Source organism: Sciurus vulgaris (genome assembly GCF_902686455.1).
Source record: "Sciurus vulgaris genome assembly, chromosome: 3".
NCBI classification, from domain to species: domain Eukaryota; kingdom Metazoa; phylum Chordata; class Mammalia; order Rodentia; family Sciuridae; genus Sciurus; species Sciurus vulgaris.
This window is the reverse complement of record NC_136463.1, coordinates 19,431,880-19,453,434: the sequence shown is the minus strand read 5'-3', so window position 1 is coordinate 19,453,434 and position 21,555 is coordinate 19,431,880. Positions and strand designations below refer to the sequence as shown.

Genomic DNA, 21,555 nt, shown 5'->3' with positions numbered 1-21,555 from the left:
GTGAATAATATATTTCTTCCCACAGTTGTGATAGTACTTACACACTTGGCCCATGATGAGACTTGTCCAGAATGATTAGTCTAGTATCATGAAGGAGAGCCAGGGTCAGGCCTTAAAGAGAGGAAGTATCATCTTGTGAGGTATCTGTCTTAGGTGAGCACGTGGCATGTTATCAGGCTACTCTTCTACCAAGGGGGAGAGGCCATTTCTACTGGCCCAAAGGATTGAGGATAATCTGGGGGTTCCAGAATGCATATTCCCACATCTTATCTCAGGATCCTACTCCTTTCCTATCAGGGCCCTGATCTGCTGAGGTTTTACATAGAAAACTCTGCAACTCTCACAATCAGATTGTGAGACTGATTTTCAGCATGGTCTTCCCTACATAAGCTGAAGGAGATAAGAGCTTCCTTTAGCGATGCCATGGAGGCCTTCTGGCTTTTACAATGTACCCTGAGTTGACAGTTGACTGATGGGAATCTGTCTTATTTCCTTTTAGCATGTTAATAGCATGCAAAAGCAACCAGTCAACATCATGATTCTTATAAATACTATTTCCCTCTTATACCTCAAATACTTAGGTATTACATAGGCAATGCCTCTCAGTTTACCGTCCCAATTCACCACAATGAAAGTTTAGTATTCACAAGAATGTAGTACTCCAGTGGGCATTAGTACCCCACTGACCTCAACAATGGAATCCTTATTGCCATCTGGATGGTGAATGACCCAATTCCAGAATTCTATCCTGGGGATCTTCTTTCTAGGACAACTTTAGATACCAACTGTGTTGCTGTGGGACCCCTCTCTAGAAGTAGCACCTGAGCCAAGGATTCAAAGAGGCGATGCTAGGAACACCCAGTCAGTGAATGGGAATGTGACAGGAAGAGAGGAAGGTCCCTAAAGGATGTGTTATCAAGCAAGTGAAGAATGTGGGCAACTGGAGCCTTATCCTGTGGGGAAAGTCAGGGAGTCAGTAATAACATGAACCACAGGATTATCCTACCTGAAGGATGAGAGAGCTTCATTATTTATCCACCAATTCCCACCAGTTATTACCTGAAGGTTGCTATGGATGGGACTATAATTCCCCAGAACTTGCAGTTTGCCCAGCAAGCTCCAGTAGCCAGACAGAGCCCTCAGGTAGAGAATTCCAGGTTCTGGTAATGGACATTCATCCAGTGTATGCAAGAGCTTAGAGAATGAGAGATCATTGACAGCATCTACTACACCAAGGGAGGAATCCTTTCACCAGGAGATACAATGATGATTTCACTAAACTGGAAGTTAAGACTCACCTGGTGCAGGGCAAACAAGGGGGTTCCTTTTTTAGGGTGACAAATCCCAAATACCAAAGGAAAATTGGGTTGTGACTATATAATGAAGACAGGGAGAACAAAGTCTGGAACCCAGAGGATTCCCCCACCCCTGGTGGGGTGGTGCATGCCTGTAATCCTAGCTACTTGGGAGGCCCATTCAGGAGGATAGTAAGTTCAAGGCCAGCCTGACCAATTTAGTGAGACCCTGTCTCAAAATAAAAAATAAACAGGGCTGGAGATGTGGCTCAGTGATAAAGCACCCATGAGTTCAATCCCTAGTACCAGAAAGAAATGGGTAGGGAGAAGAAAGTTAGGAAGAAAGAAAAAGGAAGGAAAAAAGAAAGGAAGGAAGGAAGGAAGGAAGGAAAGAAGAAGACAGTATCAACAAAGTAAAATGAAATATTTGCAAATCATATCTGATAAGGAATCAATATCCAGAATATACAGAGAACTCCTAAAACTCAACAGCAAAGACAAAAGCAACCCAATTCCCATGGCAGTAATGTCCACATCCTAGAATAGGTTGAACAGAGGAGTGAGGCAGGTAAGAGCAATATGGAGGCCAAGGGTAGTAGAGAAGACAGACGATGCCTTCATTCCCCCACCTCCTAGTAAAAGCTGCAACCCGTTTTTCAGGGCCTTTTTGGCCTTGCACAGGATCAATGACCCATCCAGAGAAGGATGAAGGCACCATGCAGCAATGATGGTAGCCAAAGAGTTACCATCCCTTAGGCCAGCTGGCCCCTTGGAGTGGTGTGAGGGAGTCGGCTGCTATCCCCTCCAGTTGCCTTGGCACCACTGTGGACACCAGCGCTACTGCTGGGAACCTCCACACAGCTCAGGGCCTTTGCTGACAGTATTCCTGCATCTCCCATCTACTGGTTCCAGGCGCTGGTCTTGGATGGTTTATTCTGGCTTTTCATTTTCCACCCCAGGAGAGATTGGCTTCGCCACACTGGTGTAGACAAATCTAGCTAGGGCACAGATAGATACGCTGTGCCTCTGCTCCTCAGCCTCTCGTCGCCTTAGGGCCAGCTGCACTCTGAACGCAGCCCGAGCCTCAGAACGCTAACGCTGAAGGAGTGGAGGTGGGGCTGGCTTTAGGTACCGGTGAAGAGCTCTCACATTCCGCAGGCAACAAGGGGAAATCAGAGATGGACACCACCGATCACAGGTCAGAAATAAGGGAGTGGAGGCGTCGGAGCTCAGAAACGCAAGAAGAGCAGTTCCCAGCCTCGAGTGAGGAGGAGCAGCACCGGCCCTCGGTTCCTGCGGGCAATTTCGGCCTCTTGCGAGGACCCCCTCCGCTCTCCCTGGGGCCCCAGCCCTTCCCCCTCCCCCCAGACCCTGCACCCTCTGCGGATTGGTCCCCGGTCTGCTGGGGGGCGGAGCCCGACGGCCCTGACGTCACCGGCCGAGGGGGGGACGGGCGACTGGGGGAGGGGGTGACGGGCCCCGGCTCAGCACCTCGGAGAGCTCCCTCCCCGGCCTTGTTTTGCTCCAGAATCGCCGCTGGGGGAGGGAGCGAGGGGACCCGGCACCCGGCGTAGAGGCACAGGGATGGCGGTGAAGGGGTCGAAGGGCCCTGGTAGGCAGAGGGCCCAGCGGTGATCCGGCGAGGGGGCCGGGGCGCCGGGCGGGGTGGGGGGCAGCGGGCGGCGGCATCAGTGGCCGCACATCTGGATGGAAGCGAGCCTTGTCCAGACCACCATGGCTCTGGGGCTATCCTCCAAGAAAGCGTCTTCCCGCAACGTGGCCGTGGAGCGTAGGAACCTGATCACCGTGTGCAGGTGGGCGCCGCCGGCGGGCGGGGGTGGCGTGTCAGGGAGAGGGGTTGGGACCGGCTGCGGAACCCTGGGCTGAGCATGCTGGCGGGAGGGTGCCCAGCAGCCGCGGAGAAAAAGGGAGGGAGCAAAGGGTTAAAAGGAATGCATCCTCTGTCTCTTCCAAGCCCAGAACCCGAAGAGGGGTTGGAAGTCCGGTTCCTATCCTTCTAGGCCAAACCAGGCCTATTCCCAGCCTGGGGCCTGGCGGGGTGAGGGGTGCTTAATTGGCACTGCAGCTTCCTGTGAGAACCAGGAAGTGACTTTGTGTGTGAGGGGGAGGGGTGGGGATGGCTGGCTCCTCTGCTGGGGTTGGGGGGCAGGGTGGGCAGTGGGGAACCCTTGGGGGTAAAATGCCCTCCAAGTACCCTCACTGCCACCCCTCTCAGCCTGGCCTCTCCAAGGCAGGGATTTCCTGGGAGACTTTCTAATGCTAGATCCTGGAGCAAGGATGGTGCCCTCCTCCCACTGTGGGCAGCTATAGCCTGTGACAGAGTCATCTGGGCATGTGGGCAAAGTCCCTGAACCCATCCAGTGAAGGGTGAGGGGCACTGCCCTGCTAGGGAAGAACCCAGGGCCTACCCATAGAAGCCTGGGTCCCTGGGTTCAAGGGGAGGAGATTGGGAGGGCAGAAGGTCCCTGAGGGTGGGGCTGTGGCAGGTTTGGGAGAATTCTTCTGATTTCTTGGGGCCCAGGAAGTGATCCTTCCCACTTCACCCTGCACTGACTCACCCTTGCTCTCTTAACCCTGAAGCCAGCAAAATGGCCAGCCTCTCAGTCTCTTCCTGGGCCCCCACCTGCACTTGCCTCTGGTTCTGGGATCTCCATGCCAGCTGCCTTCTCCATCTGCAGCCTTCCCTGCCCCCATGCCCACCAGGTGTTCCCCTCTCATGGCAGGGTGCTCCTGGGTGCAGGACTGGGTTGTCTTCTCTTGCCAGCCCCACCTGCCTGCACACGGCCTCAGCCCTTCTCCTCCCAGGAGTCAGTGCCCACCTGATGCCCAGGTTCCTGGCTCCCAAAGCTGCTTCCAGGTTCCTGGGCACAAATCCAATCATACAGCATCTCTCTCACTCCATCACATCCCTAGTGCCTTGCACAGAGCTGTGCACATCAGACTTCTGTAAAGATGCCTGCAATGTTATGGAAAAAAGGAATGCAGCAATGACCCAGCTCAAAGTATGAGCCGCTGCCTCCACCCTCATCCCCCAAATTCTGCCTGGGGTTTAAGTGAAGATTTCTGTCTTTGAGGCCAGATTGTCCTACGTTCAAGTTTTTACCTCAAGTATTAGCTTTGCAACCTTGGAAAGGTCTCCTGACTACTCTGGGCTTTGGGTCCCTCATCATACCCATTTTAGATATAAAAGCCATACCAAAGAATGGTATGGCCTATCATGTAGGAGCCTAGCCCAGTGTGTGGCACACAAAAGCAGTCCCATCCTGATACCACGTTTCATGTTCCTCTCTTGGCTTCTGACCTCCTAGGCTCCTCTCCTTTCTATTGCCTCCCAGGTGAGCTCAGCCTCCGAAGTGCACAGGAAAAGGAGGGAACTCCCCTTGGCCTAGACTAGAGAAGTGGTTGTTAGGTAGCTTAGAGCTGGGGGGTGAGGGTTAAAATTTTGGGGATTGGGGACATGAGAAAGGCTCAGAAACCCTGGGGGACCCCTGCTGCCTCATCACTGTCACGTGGTTCGCCTTCAGCTCCCTTTAGCAGGCCGCAGGCTCCCCTGAGCCCTTGCCTCCCTGTCTCCATGGTAACTTGCAGTCACTGAACCTCCTAAGAGGGAACACACCATGGGATTCCCCGGGGGCGATGACCAGCTCTGCAGCACCCCTGAGGACAGATGGTAGATGGCTGCCACATTGACTCAGTCCCAGGCCCACTTCAGATGACCCAGATGACCCAGAGAAATCAAACTGGGGGGCCGGTGCATGATGAAACCCAGATAATTTCCTAAACACAGGCTCCCTCCCATTAATGGCCCAGCTCCTCATCACCCTGTCCAGCAGCCTGGACATACTTACCTTCTCCCAGCCCCACCTGGGATCTGAACAAAAATTAAATGAGGCAAGAACTAGTATTCCTGTTTGCACCCAACCAAATAGGATTTGAATCTAGCAGGATGCACCCAAACGGTGTGACTCAACACTGACCTGGCTCTGGTCTCAAGCCAGACCTGTTCTCAGCCTAAAGGGAAGATGGGGGCATGGGCTCGGCTATACCATTGGCTTGAAAGTCTCAGAAGCCAACGCTCCAGAACTGGAGGGTTGCAGAATGGAGGACAGAGGGCAGAGGAGGCAGAAGCTATCCAGGTCCTCAGTAATTGTGACAGCTGCCAGGAGGCCACAAGATATAGCAGAAATAACAAGGGCTTTGGAATCATACATACCTGTGTGAATTCTCACCAGGTTATGTCAACCTTTTGGACCCTCAGTCTCCTCATTTGTAAAATGGGGATGATAGTGGTGATAAGAGGGCCTACCTTCAGGGCTGTGGGGAGGATAGTTGAGGTAATACACTGAGAACAGTACTTGGCACATTATAGGGCTTGATTAACAAAGAAAAATGGACAGTTCCAAAGAGGTTCCCTATCCCTGGACATCCACTCCTGCTCTGCCATCCACAACAGGGAGATAATGGGATGCTAGAAGCCATGCATGTCCGCACCCCTGCCTCCTACCACTGCAGGGGTGGCAGGTGGAGACTGTAGGGCAGGGACTGCAGAGGGAGTAGGAGGCATTGAGCAGCACTGGAGAGAGGGATGGGGACTGCTGGGCTCCAAGCCCTCAGACCCACTGTCCTTCCTTGGTTCCCTTCCTCTCTAAGAAGCCAGTGTCTGGGCCCCCATGCCCCTTTCAAGGATCTGCTGCCAATGTCCCCTCCCACCCAATGTACATTTCGGATCCATACCCTGCACCTCCCTCCATCCTGCTCTGCACCACCTAGTTCTGGGCAGCTGGTGTGTGGGTGGGAAAGCCAAGAAGGAAAAGCGGGGAGGAGGACATCTGTGGGCTGAGCCCACCTGGCCACCCATGCACGCCCATGCTCCATGTGCATATGCCAACTCACATGCCCTGGCACAGGTGACTGGCCCCATCCCCTGAGGAATGGAAGGCTGTTCTAGCAACAACAGAAGACAGCTTAGAGCAGGGTCACAAACCAGTTTCTGACTCCTGGTCGACCCTCAGCCCGCACACAGAGAGAGTACAACTCTGAGGGTAGTCTAGAAGGAAGGGGCTTGGGGACAGCCTCCTGGCTCTTGATGCCTCATCTTTCTACCTATTGTTTCATCCCCTCTCATACCTTGTTCCTGAAGCTTCCTTTCTCTGGCTGTCACCTCTCCTGTCACCCACTTTGTCAGTCTCCTACCTGTTATCCCCACACACACCTGCTACCCTCTCACACCACATGCCACAGCACCCTATGGTCCCTGCCTCCCCACCATATCCATGCCCTCATGACCTCTTCTCTGCCAGTCACTCCCTCTCTGCCCAACACCTTTCCTCTACTACCATCACCCTATCTTCTCACCTGACCCCCCACTGCCCCATCTCCCTACCCCCAACCAGGTTCTCTGTGAAAACCCTGCTGGAGAAGTACACAGCAGAGCCCATCGACGACTCATCTGAGGAGTTTGTTAATTTTGCAGCCATTTTGGAGCAGATCCTCAGCCACCGTTTCAAAGGTGGGCCTGAGTTCCCGCCCCTCATTCTCCAGCCCTTCCAACTTCCAGGCACCCCACTTTGATATTCTCCAGGAAGTTCTGAACCCTGTTATTGATCCTGGCCCCCATTCTGGGCCATATACAGCTCACGTGCACAGCTGGGGAAAGGAGGAGGGCTTCTGTCCATAGCCCCATGACTGTGCATGCAGCTATGTGCTGACACACCCTTTGTGTGTGCACATGTTTGGGGAAGGTGGGATGTGTGGGTGTGGCTTCTTACACTGATGCATGTAAGTGCCTCATTATGTGGACCCGCTCCAAACTCCCTGGTTTTGCTGAGCCCCCTCCCTGCCCTGGCTCAGCCTGTGCCCCAGCAGGTCCAGTGAGCTGGTTCAGCTCAGATGGGCAGCGGGGCTTCTGGGACTATATCCGGTTGGCCTGCAGCAAAGTGCCCAACAACTGTGTGAGCAGCATCGAGAACATGGAAAACATCAGTACTGCCCGAGCCAAGGTGAGGGTCCTGAGGTGGCCAGGGTCAAGGCAATTAATCCCTGAGCTGTACACAGAGTGCCTGCCTGCTCCTTGATCTTCACCCCTTGTCCAAAGCACTGGGGAGAAGGGCCACCTGATACTGGACATATGGGTCCCTCTGGGACAAGTAAATGTGAGCATGCTTTGCAGGGTCGGGCATGGATCCGGGTGGCACTGATGGAAAAGCGCTTGTCAGAATATATCACCACAGCTTTGCGGGACGTCCGGACTACCAGGTCAGACCCATAGGCAGCTTGGACCATAAGTCCCAGTGTGCACATTTGTAGTTGCCTGAACATAAAAATAAGTTCCCGCAGCAACCTTCAGTGCTTGGACTACAAGTCCCAGCATGCACTGAGAGTTTCCTTCTTCCAGACCACCCTGGGTCTGCCTTAGCACCACCACCATCACTTCCTAGTCAAATTCTATTGCATATTATCTGCCTTTATTTCCAGTGCCTGCCCATCATGCATAGCTCTACCCTTGGATATACTTCTGAACAAGCCTCAACCATGGTCTGTTTTACTTGTTGACCTTGTGCCATGACCTGTAGCCCATGGCCCTACTGGTTCTTCAAACAATACAGCAGCTCTATACTTGCCTCCCAAGAACACACAGACCCGATGTGGGAAGCTTCAATCCCTAAACTGAGGGACTGGGACCCTGGGGCAGAAGCACAAGGCAGAATGTGCCAGTGCAGGAAGGTTTGTGGGACATTTTCTGGGTACAGTCCTGGGCACATACCTCCACCTCTCACATGACCATACTCAATTTATGTTCTTACTACAGTCTACCCGCTAGTTTCATTTTGGAGTAATTTATTTTTTGAGTGCCTCTGGCATGCCAAGCACAAATTCCTTGTAATTTAAAGGATCAGGGTGACCAAGTATTTGGTGGGAATGAGGTACCAGTCAGGATGGAGAAGTCTCTTCTTAGAGAACACATTTCAGTAGGTGTGGGACACAGGCACTAGCCCCATTGAGCCCCAGTCTGAGGTGGAGACAAGCCCACCCCTGAGTACTGAGCAGGAAGTTTGTAGTAAGCCAGATAAATCCTGGGGGCGGAGGTCCTCTGTCATAGCTGTACCCACAGACCCTCCCGGCTCCCCTTAGGCGGTTCTATGATTCTGGAGCCATCATGCTGCGGGAGGAAGCCACTCTCCTCACCGGGATGCTGATAGGACTGAGCGTCATCGACTTCAGGTGGGATGATGAGGTCTGCATGGTGGTAGCGGAAGGGACGGTTTTCTCCCCAAATGTCCGCCTTCTCATTCCCTCCCCCAACTCTGTGTCTCTTCTGTGTCCTAGCTTCTGCCTAAAGGGCGAAGTTCTGGACGGGAAGACCCCTGTGGTCATCGATTACACGCCCTATTTAAAGTTCACCCAGAGGTGAGCGGCCCTATTATTGCGGTGGGTATTGCTGGCGGACTGGAGGTGGCGCAGAGCATCATCCTGGTCCACACATCTGGGGGGTATAGGACGAGGTTGGGGCGGGGCAGGGCCGGCCCTACCCACCGGTCCCTCCCGCAAGCTACGACTACCTGACCGACGAGGAGGAGCGGCACAGCGCCGAGAGCAGCACCAGTGAGGACAACTCGCCCGAACACCCCTACCTGCCGCTTGTCACCGACGAGGACAGCTGGTACAACAAGTGGCACAAGATGGAGCAGAAGTTCCGCATCGTCTATGCGCAGAAGGTGCGTGATGCGTGGCTTGGGGCACGAGAGCTGCCAGGGGCGGAGCTACCGCGTGAGCAGACCAGGGCAGTAGCTGGGACCCGCTCTGCCCGGACTGAGCGGTCCGCCCCACAGGGCTACCTGGAGGAGCTGGTGCGACTGCGCGAGTCGCAGCTGAAGGACCTGGAGGCGGAGAACCGGCGGCTGTTGCTGCAGCTGGAGGAGGCTGCAGCACAGAACCAGCGCGAGAAGCGGGAGCTGGAAGGCGTGATCCTTGAGCTGCAGGAGCAGCTGTGAGCGCGGCCGCCTGCCCTGGCCCCTGATCCCCGACACATCATCCCGGTGAACCCCATCACCAGCCCCACTGGCTTGCATTACCTTTCCTGACACCAGCGTTCCAACTCACCTGCATCAGTTCACAATGTCATCACCTCCGCCCCAAGATTCCGGCAACGTCTTGCAAACATTATCCTCAGCATAAGAGCCAGTGACCTCCCTCAGTCACCCTCAATTCCCCACATCAGCGAGAGTGGCCATCTAACATTAATGCTGGGACCCCAATATTTACTCTCAGGACTTCTGTCACTCAGAGACCTTCAACATGATTATCACTCCCCTGTTTAGCACCCTCTGATCTGCATCCTAAGTCCTCTGAACCTACACCCCTACCTCACCCCTATGGATCCCCCTAAGGATTTATGTAACATTTTTTCCCTAAATGTGACCATTCAGCACCATTCCCCATGACATCCCATTACTATTCTCCACTGCCCCCCACATCATGTCATCCTGACCCCTACAACTCCATTCTTTCTAACTACCACCAGTGCCATCTCCATTGGTTGCCTGGGTCCGCCCCAGTGACCCCAACACTGTTTCCCCTTTTTACTACTCAGGCTTCCTTCCTAATCCCTGCCCCAACCCCTCGCTGAGTCTCCCTTTCCTATTTCTGCTCCCTTTCTCAGCCAGGCCTGACCCCCCTCCCCCTCCCAGGACAGGTCTGATCCCCGGTGACCACGCCCCCCTGGCCCAGGCTTCCAAGGAACTCACAACACCTCTCGTCAACCAGTGGCCCTCGCTGGGAACACTCAATGGGGCGGAGGGTACCAGCACCTCCAAGCTCTACCGGAGGTAAGTCCCAAGTAGGCTTAGCTTGGGGCTGAGTGCTGGGCCCCTGGGGAAGAAGGACCTGAGACCCTGGGCCTCTGCCTGCACCTCTCTCTCTGCTCCACCACAGACACAGCTTCATGAGCACTGAACCGCTGTCAGCTGAGGCCAGTCTGAGCTCTGACTCCCAGCGCCTGGGAGAGGGCAAGCGGGATGAAGAGCCCTGGGGCCCCATCGGTGAGCCCCCCACCCTGGCATTCAGCATTCCTCCAGGAAGGGCCTCAGGGGTTTTCAGTCAGGCCCTGGCCAAGCCCCTCATATTCTCAGCCCTTCTTGAGCGTTTAGAACAATGAGGAGCTTGGTTTGGGGTGACAGAACCCATGCAATCCTGGCTGTGCCTCCTCTAGCTGTGAAAGCTTAGCCAGTTGCTTCATTTTGCTGAGCCCTGTTTCCAATCCCTACAATGGCAATGCTGGTAAAAATGATCACCAGTGTTGGCTTATGGTGAGGGCTCAATGGCTTCTTGATATGACAGCCTCATGGGGCTCACAAATTCTTGGGGAATTCCTCAGCCTTATTTGCTCCTATGCACACTGTGAACTGCTTGCCTGACCATTGTTTCCCCTTTTCTTTGGCTGCCAGGAAGCTCAGAGCCAAATTAGTGGCTCCCTTCGAGTGAATACCCAGGACTTCAACGCATGCGTTGTGTTGCCCTCTTCCCTGGCTTCATCTTGTTTTTCCCATCCTAGTTCTCCCTGTGCTGGACTTCCTGTCTTTTTTATAACCACACTGTATTGGATGGCCCTAGATCTTCTTTGAGACAAGGCAGGCTGTGGACATGTAACCCACCACACTGTGTTTGTGATTGTCTCTGTGTCTGTCTCCCCCACCAGACTGTGAGCTCCATGAGGGCAGGGACCACGTCTCTCCGTTCTCTGTATCCCCAGTGCTTGGAACAGAGCAAATGCTCACTGCGTGATTAATAAATGGACAAAAAGAGAACGAACCTCAGGGGGAGAGAGACATAAACTGATGATTACAATACAGTGTCCCCAGCACTGTGCATGACAGAAACAGGTGCTTAATGGTTTAATTAAAAATGACAAATGCTCCAGAAGAGATCAAGAAAGTCTCAGGGGGTGATTTGAGGGCCGTCCCTTCACTGCCCACCCTGCATCCCTCTCCCAACTCACACACATGTACAATGGCTGGTCCCACCTCACCCGCCCTTTCTTCCCAGGAAAGGACCCCACGCCCTCCATGCTGGGCCTCTGCGGCTCCCTGGCCTCCATCCCCAGCTGCAAGTCCCTGGCGAGCTTCAAATCCAACGAGTGCCTGGTGAGCGACAGTCCCGAGGGCAGCCCAGCACTGAGCCCCAGCTGAGAAGCGGCATGGGCAGTGCCAGCCCCACCTGCCAGGGGCCATGGACACCTGCCACCTTTCCTTGAATCCCCCAGTCCAGGCTGCCCTTCCAGAGAACGCTGCCCACCCAGCCAGGGGTCTCTGAGGAAAGATAACCCCTGCTTCTTGCCTGTTTTAGCTTCCTGCCCAAGGAGGCAGGGGCTGTGAAGGGAAGCAGTGGGGTCAGGAGGCAGGAAGACCAAGGCCACAGGGAGTACCTCGGGGAAGCCACTCCATTCTTCTGGTGGCCCTGATACCTGGCTGAATCCCTCTGGACTCTCCTTTGCTCATCTCCCACTCTCAAGAGCTGGTGGCCCAGCCTTGGCAACCCTGCTGCCCTGCCTCTCTGGTCTGTCCTTGTGTACCCTCTGGAGTCACTCCTTTCTTGGCCCCCACATGGGGGTTCTGGGGGGACCAGGCAAATAAAAACCAGAGGACTGAGGGTGGCCTCATCTGTGGGGGTCTGGGATAGGTCTGGGATAGGGCCCCGTGCTGAGCTTAGCACAGGCAGTAGAGCCAGAGCCTGGCCTGTAACAAGGTGAGGCTCACCATATCGGAATCACCTCGTGCCAAGTGGGCCACGGTGATTCAGGGAGAGTGGTTTCTTAGGATATATTCTAAGTAATGAAGTCTACCCAGGGCAGGACCAAGACAAGAAAGTGCCCTTCAACCTGACCTCTTGGTGTTGTTTTGGTATTAGGGATAAACCCAGGGGCACTTAACCACTGAGCCACATCCCCAGCCCTTTTTTTAAAAAAATTCTTTGAGACAGTCTCGGTAAGTTGCTTAAGGCCTTGTTTAGTTGCTGAGCCTGGCTTTGAACTTGCCATCCTGCTGCCTCCGGAGTTGCTGGAATTCAGGCTTGTACCACTGTGCTTGGCCAACTGACCTCTTTAAAAATTTTTTTTCTTTTTTAGTAGTTGTAGATGGACAGCATATCTTTATTTTGTTTGTTTTTTATGTGGTGTTAAGGACTGAACCCAGTGCCTCACACACAATAGGCAAGTGCTCCATCACTAAGCTACAGGCCCAACCTCACCTCTTTAATACCTGCTCAACACAGGCAGAGGAGACAGAACCTTCTGGGAACAGGATGCGGGTCAGCCCTGGCAGGGTGTTTCCATGCCAGGGGTCTAAGAATTTCAGCTTTAGCCCAAAGCTGCAACCCTGTCTATTAGCCAGAGCTTGGCAGGTAAGAAACCCCGCCTCTTCCCCTGTCACCTAAGTGTGCTCTTGGGAGATGTCTCCTGATAGCTCTCTCTTCCAATACAGTGGGTCCACCCTGAAGGGACCTCACTACAATGTCAACTTGTTACCTTCCTAAATTCTGTGTTCTCAACTTGACCCTCCCTAAGTTGGGAAGGGCTTCTTTATGGGTGCCACTCTGGGCAGCCAAAGCCAGCATCAGGACCCCTCCCAGCCACTCCCCCATGCCTGGCCGCAGCAGTCATAAGCACCACACAGAAGTTCATAATTTTTAGACAGAGCATGAACAGGGCGGGGAGACTAAGCTGAGCCCAGGGGTTCTTGGCTCCTGGGGGCCCAGCTACAGCAAACACAAAGGGAACACAAGAGGCAGGCAATTATCAGATTTGGTCTTGAACTTGGGGGTGGGAAAGGGATGATCTTAGAAAGGGGGAGCAACAGGAAGCAAGCTGGGTCTAAGAAGGCCTGGGTGGCCCAGGTTGGGAGACAGCCCTACCTGGGGCTCTTGGTTGGGAGAAAAGGGAAACGAGGCCCCTCCCCTGAGTGCTGAGGAAAAGGCACTTGACTCAGTCTCCTCCTGCCCCCCATCCACGGAAGAGCTAGAGTCCATTTCCTGGCCCCATTTAATGGCCCAGAGGCTTTTCCTGGTTGAGCCTCTGGAAGAAGCTTTTACCAAACTCATAAGTGCTGATCATGATAGCACAGGAGGGGGCAGCCTTGATGATCCTCGGGAGAAAGCCTGCAACAAGAAGGGAGGCCAAGGTCAGGGGTCAGGGTTCTAGATAAACAGATGCAAACACGCAGACAGACACCCACCTGCAAAGAGTCCCTTAGTGCCTGATTCAGCTCGTATTCTCCGAAGCAGCAGCCAGGTGGAGTCAACCCGCGGGGGCTTCACTGCAAATTCAAGGCAATTCAGTGGGATTTGCTTGGGCCCCTGCCTGCTCCCCTTCCCCACTTGCCTGGCAGCTCACCTCTCACAGCCTCTACAGCTCCCAGCGCAACCTGGCGCTGTGTCTTCACCACATCAAAGGGTAGAGTCAAGATGGCAGCCACCTGGTAGGGTGAAAAGAGGGCTGGCTCATCCCCATTCCCATGATTCTTGTCCTTGGCACACTGGTAGCTCCTGGGGCTAGGAGGGATGAAGGCCTTCTAGGAATGGCTAAGGACCTTGACAGATGCTCAAGTACTGCTGGTGAGGACTTTTCTCCTGGATCTCCATCAACCCTCAGGTGACCCCAGGTGACCTCAGGGACACCTCCACTGGCCTCACACCCAACCCAGTCAACTCACCGTCCCTGAGATGCCGCCAGCTGCGAAGCTAATGCCCACAGATGTCTGGTCCTTTGGTCTGGGCCCATTCAGCCATCTCTTCACCAGCTCATAGTTGAACCAGTACAGAGCTTAGGAAGTGGGGAGCACTCATAAGAGATGAAGAGGCCATGGAGGTGGGCCCCAGACCTCTCATGTCTCACCTACAACCATGCCCTCCTGGTTGCAGGCTTGTCTGTTTGTGCCAGGATTTGTAACAGTCCCCCTGAAGGAATTTGCTCATGAAAACCTGGGCAAATACTTTCACTGTTGGCCTACTTTTACAAATGAGGAACCCAGGGCTCAGAGAAGTTAAGTGACCTCATGGCCATGAGTTAACAAAGCAGGACTTGCTGCAGATCCCTTGTATATCATTCTAGGACTCCCATACCCCAGTCCCTACACTCCTGGATGCCTACCTGAGAAGGGTACATCTCGAAGAGCTGTGGGGCCCCAGCCCAGCCACAGTGAGCGCCAGCCACCCTGAGCCACTGCAGCCCGGACACAGGTGCCTAGCTCGCGGTATGATACATGCTGAGCCTGCAGCTTTGTCCGCACAAGTTCTAGGGGGCTGATCACTGTCACAGTGCCCACTGCAGGATGGACAGTGGAAAGAGTTCAGGTTTCACGTCCTACATTGGAGTACCCAGCTGCTGCCCCAGGGTCTGGAGACTTGGAACATCCCCACCCCCCCGGGCCCCCAAGATGGCAGAGTTTGGGGCTGGGAGCTGGACTGACTGGGGTCAGGTACAGGCAGGGACAGAGAGAGATCAAGGGCCCAGGGCTGTGCTCACAGCGAGCCAGTGCACCAGCAACCATAGGTGCATAGAGGTCAGAAGTCAAGGCATGCCCACAGAGGAAGGTCTTGAGTTGGTCATAGGCAGTGAAGTAGATGGCGGTGGCTGGCACAGTCATCACCCTAGGAGTGTAGATAAAGGTAACCTGCAACTCCCAAGGGCTCCCAAGCATCCCCCATCCCAGGCAGCCAGTCAAAAGAGAGCAAGAGATCAAAAGGCAACAAAGGAAGGGAATACCCAGGACTTGGCTACTCACAGGGTGGCTGGGAGGCCGCTCCACAGGGTCCTGGTGCCTTCATGCCTCACAATCTTCACAAAAGCATCCTAGCCACATGGGCACCAGACAAAGGAGAAAGACCGACATGAACAAGGCGTGGGACAGGCTGGCCCAAGCTGGGCCTGGCCTAATGCCCTCAGCCTCTGCCCACAGCACTGAGGGGCAGTTAGTCTCTCAGAACTCCATGCATGCAGCCGATCAGTGAGCTCCAGGTGGACTCCTAGTCCCCCCTTCGAAATGTTTTGGAAGTCGGGGAATACAGTTCAGTGGTAGGGCACTTGCCTAGCATGGACAGGGCCCTGGGTTTGATCCTCAGGACAGGAAAACAAAAGAAAAACTTCATAGAGGCTTTAATTCCTCTGGGAAGCCCTTCCCAAACCGAACTAGCTGCCTCTACATGCCTTGCAATACCCATTCTTCCCTGCTCCTCACCAGAGTGCCAGTGAAGCGGGTAGGATCACGAAACCAAGTGGTACAGCGGGTACCATTTGGGCATAGGTACAGAGGCTCCAGGACACCATTGCAGTACAGGAGGCACTTCCCTGTGGATTGGAGAGAGGCGGGCGCTGGGGAAGGGGAAGAGATATTAGGATGACAGGGCCCTGAAACCTTGCAGGGAGGTGGTGAGTTCCCATCCCTGGCAGGCCGAGAGAGGCTGGAATCCCTGCATGGATGATGTTCTTGAATAGGACAGAGTGCTAGGGGACATGACCTGAAAGTATGTGCTAGGTCATAACTAGGGGGCTCACAGGTGACCTGAGGACACTGGGAGACTCCCTCCCAAAACCCTCCCAGGTTCCCTGTGGCTTGGGGCACTCACATTTGGTGTAGGAGAAGCTCCAGAGTCTGGAGGGAGGCATCAGTTCTAAAATACAAGGCAGCCCCTCAAGTCAGGAGAGCTCCCCACCCACCTCAAGTACCCCATCTCTGGGAGATCCTCACTTAGTCCAGCCCCCCACCCCCATTTGGCATCATGGTCAGGTACTCACCACTGGCTACTGAGGGGCGCTGAGACTGCAAGCGGACCTTCACCACGTCCAGGGGTGTTGCTGGGGGAGAAGGCTCCTTTCAGGATCCCATCCTTTGACCCTCCCCCAGGACAAAGGTGCCTCCCATCTTTGATCTACCCCAATCCCCAGCTGCTCACATCCCACCTCCCCAGGTCTTACTGAAGAGGGAGGTGACCACAGCCCCAGCCCCCGAGGCCATCATTTGTTGGAGAGGGCTAATGCCCCCAAGGTCCTGGTCAGCCATCTTGTTGTTTCAATCCTGAAAAATAAACCTCAGTCACATGGAGCACCAAGTTGGCTGGGAGTACCGCTCAATGGTGGAGCACTTGCCTACCATGCTGGGCAACCCTGAGTTCTATCCCCTGACTAGAAACCGAGAAATAAAAAAATAAAGGAATACCAACTGACAAGCCTCACGGGATGAGGCAGTTCTTTGGGATTTTAACCGATGCTCACCCGCATAGTTCACCCAGCAATTGCCTCAATAATCCTCACAATAACCTTCCAAAACCGCTGGTGTCTGTCTCACTTTGCCAATGGGGAAACTGAGGCTCAGGGACCTTAGGTGATCTAACCAAGGTCACTCCAGGAGTAGTTGGTTAATGGTAATTATGGCCCAATGCCATCTCCTCACCCACACCACACATGCTTACTGTGCACTTAAGTGCAGACGCCGGGTTTGGCCCTGGCGGCCCAAAGATCAAAACTCCTGAGCCGCTCCCTCTGGCCCTGACTCCAGCACCTGCGCCCCGGGGCGGGCACCTGCGCCCCTCGAGTTATTGGGCGAAGAAAGGTGGGGCTGGGCATCAAGGGAAACGTGTTAACACATCTGATGTCGGCGAGAGAGGGCCTTCCGTCTTTCCCCGACTGCTGGCTGGGGTGCCTGGCACTCCCCCACACGCTGCGTTCCGAGGCCGGACAGACCAGGCCGGAGACCTGGATAGGAAGCACATTTCCTCTGCCACTCTCCCCAGAATAGGAGATGGGGACTCAGCCGAGAGGGCACGAGGCAGGGACGAGGAGAAAGACCTGTTCCCGACCCTCCGGGACCTGCCCCGTCCCAGCGTAGGCTATGAGGGCCCAGTGGCCCGCGACTCAGCGTCCCCAGCCCAGACTCAAGTTCGGAGGGACCCCCAAGATCCCATTCCCGCCTCGGATCCCAGCCGGACCCCAGCTCCGGCCCGCCCACCTGGCTCTAAGCCGGTGCTCGCGCGGCGCGGCGCCAGGGGCCCAGCGGGCCCATAGCGGCTCCGCGGCCGGTGCAGGGTGCGCGCGCGCTCGCCCGCCTCACACAAGGAGGACTGGGAAACTGGCCTAGCTGGCCCCGCCCCGAACGGCTTCTAAGCCCCGCCCCCGCGGGCCGACCGCTCTCCTACCCGGAGTCCCACCGGTCCCGCCCACTCGCTCCCCCCACCTGCCTTGGTCCCGCCCCTGCGCCGCTGTCTAGCAGGCGGATTCCATGCTGGCCCAGCGCTCCTTGAAACCAGAGGGTCAAGGTCGCTGTGTCCACATCGCGCTTGACCTGGCTGCAGCACCGCACTTGACAAGCCCCACCCCGCCTATACCCTGGCGGATCACTGCACCGGGAGTCCTAGTGTTCACCGGAACTTTCCAGACGGCGTGGGTATCGCACTGTTCGCTCTTTGGTGTCCTCATCTACGAGGCGGCGGCAAGAATCAATTCTCCCGAGGTCGCTAGGGAATAAAACAGTAATGCAAACATTGGTGTCTACTTCCTGCTGAAGTTTTACTACTTTATGGTGATAGTGTCTGGCAGGGATTAGTATCATCCCCTTTTTACCGATAGTGGAACGTGGCTGCAACTCGGAAACTGCTTTACGAACTGCAGAGCACGGCGGGAGTAGCAGCTAGGTTAGAGCCATACCCCGGCCAGGCGTCCTGGACGGAGGGAAGGCTGACCCGGGCGCGGGGAGACCTGGGCACCACCCCCCTGGGACCTTGGGCAACACCCGCATTGGGACAGGGATTCCTGGGGCGCACTGAGTCGGGGAGTAGGAACCGACTAATTTTTGCGTTGGTTATTTTCACATCGTCTTCCAAGGCTCGAAACTTTTTGAAATAGGCTCCACCATTTCACAGATTAAACGTCGGAAACTCCGCCGCCCCCCCCCCCCCCCGCATCCGGCTGCCTCCCCGGGTGAGGCGGGCTTAAATCCAGTACTGATGTTTCTGATCCGGTTTCTCAGCGAGAAGCTTTTCTCTCGCACCAGCCCGTATCCGAGATCCCACCTCCACCTCGCCTTTAAAACTTTTGCGTTGTTGTGACTTTTTTGTCCTAACACGGAAAAAAGAATTCGGAGTGAGCCTGTGCCTTTAAGAAGGGTAGGTGGTGATTTTGACGTCACACCTTCCCCGCCCCTCAGGTTCCAACTGGTCGGGACTGGAGCTGGAGCCTCCCAGCCAGCCGGGTTAGCACGTGGATGCCAAGGGGCCAACCATAAGCTTTCCCCGAGAAAAGGCCTTGAGGCTCTCCACAGCTCAAAAAATCCCAGTTAGCGGCGCGGAGTTTGCAATCCTGTGAAGTAGCTACTTAACTGAAAAGTCCAAAAGAAGTCGTCCTTTCCTATCCCTTCCCACCTCAAGCTGGGAAATGACGTAAAATCATTTCATAGATCGAGCACGCATCAAGATCCTATACAACCTCGAAGTTAATGGTTTACCCTGCAATTTCACAGCCAACAGCGAAGAAATTATTCTTCCTATTTTACAGAGGAGGAAACTGTAACACTTTCCTAGTGTGCGATAAAACCCAGACCCTCCTGCACAAACACACACTCTTCCATTTTATGCATGAGAAAGACAGAGTCCCTTGAGGTCACTCGAAAAAAAGTTCTCAATTAGGTCTCTATTCCCCCAGCACCACTTGGATGCCTCAAGATCTGAGCATGTGCGTGCGTGGGAAGGAAGGTCCTGGTTTCCAAAGTCCCACTCACTACCTCCTACGGTGGCTGTGGAACCTTCAGCAAGTATCTTAATCGCTGTAAACCTTAGTTTCCCCTTTATAAAGTGAGCTGATGATGATAATGATGCACCTATCTCAAAGGAATTATGTAAGGATTTAATGAGTTAATACCTATGAAGTCCTTTGTGGTTACCAGGGATTGAACTCAGGGTCTCTGCAGGCTAGACAAACACTACCACTGAACTACACCAACCTCCTGTGAAGTCCTTAGAATTCTGGGTGACATAGAGCATACACTCAATAACTACTATTACTACTACTATTATTAACACCCCCCCACCCCCCACCTGTAGCACATTAAGTTCTCTGAGGTTCTGGTCCCACTCTGCCTCCTGATGTACAGGTGTGGATAATAATTCCTTACATCCAGAGCAAAGGTCACAAGAGCAAAGTAGCACAGCCATGAATCAAATCTGATGACTCCTGAGCCTCAGTTTCCCAAATTAGAATGAAGTACTTGCGCTCCATTTTTTAAAATTTTTTTATGTTTTTAGTTGTAGATGGACACAATACCTTTATTTTTATTTATTTATGTGGTGTTGAAGATCAAACCCAGTGCCTCACGCATGTGAAGTAAACACTCTACCACTGAGCTACACAACCCCACCTGTACTCCATTTCTGATTTTCTTCTTGAAATGTTCTTAACTAGAATGCCTTCAAGATTTGTCACTATGTCTCTTTTCTCATCTGAAAATAGACAATGTCACATGTCCTACCTAGCTTACACACTACATGAAAACTACATGTCAAGAAATGGTTCTGTGCCAAGCAAGGTGACAGATGACTGGAATCCCAACACTCAGGAGGCTGAGGCAGGAGGATCTCAAGTTCAAAGCCAGCCTCAGCAATTTAGTGAGGCCCTAAGCAACTCAGTGAGACTCTGTTGTTAAATAAAACATAAAAAAGGGCTGGGGATGTGGCTTAGTGGTTGAGTGCCCCTGGGTTCAATCCCCAGTACCCCCCCCCCCCCAAAAAAAAAGAAGAAGTAGAAGAAGAAGAAAAAAAGAGAAGGAGATGGAAGGAAGGAGGGAGGAGGGTGGAAGCGAAGAAGGAAGGAAGGGGGAGAGGGAGAAAAGGTTCTGTGGCCCCTATCAGGGACCCAGAGCTGAGCAGATCACAATCCCAAGAAGCTCTGCAGCCCTGGCTAGACTCGCCTGCCCAGAGGAGCAAGCCTGGAGGCCTGAGGAGGGGCAGTCAATAGCCTGGCTGTGTCATCCAGGGACAAACTGATCACATGCCCAGTGGTCCCCCTCAGGCAGCATGTGACCCCATGTGGTCATTAGCATCCTTCTCATACAGATTAAAAGGCCAAAACTCCTTCAACTGCAAAAGGGGAGAAAAAACTCCTTCAACTGCAAAAGGGGAGAAAATAGTAGCAGTGGCAGGATGCTTGTGGAGATTGACAGACAAGTCCTGCCTGACCCCCAAGGAACTAGTTTATTATGAGACTGAATTCCTCTAGGCTAAGCTCTGGGGCAGGGGCAGTGTCCCCTCCAGCTCCCTGATACCCCCAGGGTCCAAGAAGACTGTGCCGGTGGGAGCAAGGTTTAGGCAGTCCAGGGGTAGGATCCCAATAGAACCTCTGAGTCCAAGGCCAGCACTGCTGTCCTAGGCCCTTTGCTAAATGCAAAGCCTGATCTTTGGATCCTGAGGGTAGGAAAGGGAGAGGGAGCCATACAGGTATTCGCTGGGATAAATGGAGAAAGTGCATAGGTCTGTAGGGGCAGGGTTACTTCGTCCATGTTAAACTTTCAAGAGCATGATAACCATGCTGGGATTCATAGAAGACTGTCCTTGTCTTAGGCAACATACATGACATGTTGGAGGGTGAATGAAGTGCTATGAAGTTTCCAACTCAGTCTCAAATGCTTTAGCCAGCTACTTGGGAGGCTGAGGCAGGAGGCTTGCCAGTTTCATTCCAACCTGGGCAAGAAAGACCTTGCCTCAAAATACAAAATAAAAGAAGCCAGGTGCAGTGATCCCACCTGCACAGGAGGATGAGGTAAAAGGATTGCAAGTTTGAGGTCAGCCTCAGCAATTTAGGGAGGTCCTAAGAAATTTAGCAAGAGTGTCTCAAAATAAAATGAATGAATGTGTGAATGAATGAAAAGGGGTGTGGGTGTGACTCAGTGGTAAAGTAACCCTGGGTTAAATCCCAGTAGAGAGAGAGAGAGAGAGAGAGAGAGAGAGAGAGAGAGAGAGAGAGAGAGAGAGAGAGAGAGATAGGGTATGCCTGTGATCCCAGTGACTCCAGAGACTGAGACAGAAGGATTGCAACTTCAAGGCCAGTCTCAACAATTTAGCAAGGCCCTAAACAACTTAGTGAGACCCTGTTTCAAAATAAAAAATAAAAAAGGGCTGGGATACAACTCAGTGGTAAGGCGCCCTGGGTTAGTAATCCTCAGTACCAAATAAATTAATTAAATAAATAAAAGGGACTGGCGATGTAACT

The 21,555-nt window shown here is 53.7% G+C and overlaps 2 protein-coding genes across 7 annotated transcripts; one reads left to right on the top strand and one right to left on the bottom strand.

Moving 5' to 3' along the window:
- The first annotated feature begins 2,767 nt into the window (after positions 1 to 2,767).
- On the top strand, positions 2,768 to 11,959 carry RUNDC3A (RUN domain containing 3A). Of its 4 annotated transcripts, none has more exons than XM_079134258.1 (11): positions 2,768 to 3,109; positions 6,710 to 6,825; positions 7,182 to 7,315; positions 7,486 to 7,571; positions 8,448 to 8,537; positions 8,643 to 8,723; positions 8,866 to 9,031; positions 9,146 to 9,303; positions 10,004 to 10,141; positions 10,248 to 10,354; positions 11,358 to 11,959. In XM_079134258.1, the coding sequence occupies exons 1-11, from the start codon at positions 3,003 to 3,005 to the stop codon at positions 11,498 to 11,500; spliced, it is 1,326 nt and encodes a 441-aa protein (XP_078990384.1). In that variant the 5' UTR covers positions 2,768 to 3,002; the 3' UTR covers positions 11,501 to 11,959. The 4 variants fall into 4 exon arrangements, with proteins under 4 accessions (XP_078990384.1, XP_078990383.1, XP_078990382.1 ...); XM_079134257.1 differs by having other exon boundaries at positions 7,179 to 7,315; XM_079134256.1 differs by having other exon boundaries at positions 7,167 to 7,315.
- Positions 11,960 to 12,981: 1,022 nt separating this feature from the next.
- Positions 12,982 to 17,844, bottom strand: SLC25A39 (solute carrier family 25 member 39). 3 transcript variants are annotated; one of them, XM_079134261.1, is made up of 12 exons: positions 17,534 to 17,844; positions 16,279 to 16,378; positions 16,099 to 16,158; positions 15,930 to 15,974; positions 15,542 to 15,675; positions 15,089 to 15,156; positions 14,830 to 14,954; positions 14,455 to 14,628; positions 14,018 to 14,127; positions 13,699 to 13,780; positions 13,541 to 13,621; positions 12,982 to 13,463 (listed from the first exon to the last, which is right to left on the bottom strand). In XM_079134261.1, exons 2-12 carry the CDS (start codon positions 16,361 to 16,363, stop codon positions 13,348 to 13,350), a joined length of 1,080 nt encoding a protein of 359 aa, XP_078990387.1. In that variant the 5' UTR covers positions 16,364 to 16,378; positions 17,534 to 17,844; the 3' UTR covers positions 12,982 to 13,347. The 3 variants fall into 3 exon arrangements, with proteins under 3 accessions (XP_078990387.1, XP_078990386.1, XP_078990388.1); XM_079134260.1 differs by lacking the exon at positions 17,534 to 17,844 and adding an exon at positions 17,309 to 17,444; XM_079134262.1 differs by lacking the exon at positions 17,534 to 17,844 and adding an exon at positions 17,309 to 17,444 and having other exon boundaries at positions 15,542 to 15,651.
- Between the last annotated feature and the right edge of the window lie 3,711 nt (positions 17,845 to 21,555).

Coding starts and splice junctions, on each gene's coding strand:
- SLC25A39 (XM_079134261.1), bottom strand. CDS start 16,363: ATGGCTGACCAGGACCTTGGGGGCATTAGCCCTCTCCAACAAATGATG. Junction 15,676..15,929: donor GAGCTTCTCCTACACCAAAT/GTGAGTGCCCCA, acceptor CCCCTTCCCCAG/CGCCCGCCTCTCTCCAATCC. Junction 15,157..15,541: donor CCCGCTTCACTGGCACTCTG/GTGAGGAGCAGG, acceptor CCATGTGGCTAG/GATGCTTTTGTGAAGATTGT.
- RUNDC3A (XM_079134256.1), top strand. CDS start 3,003: ATGGAAGCGAGCCTTGTCCAGACCACCATGGCTCTGGGGCTATCCTCC. Junction 7,316..7,485: donor TCAGTACTGCCCGAGCCAAG/GTGAGGGTCCTG, acceptor CATGCTTTGCAG/GGTCGGGCATGGATCCGGGT. Junction 8,724..8,865: donor TATTTAAAGTTCACCCAGAG/GTGAGCGGCCCT, acceptor CCCTCCCGCAAG/CTACGACTACCTGACCGACG.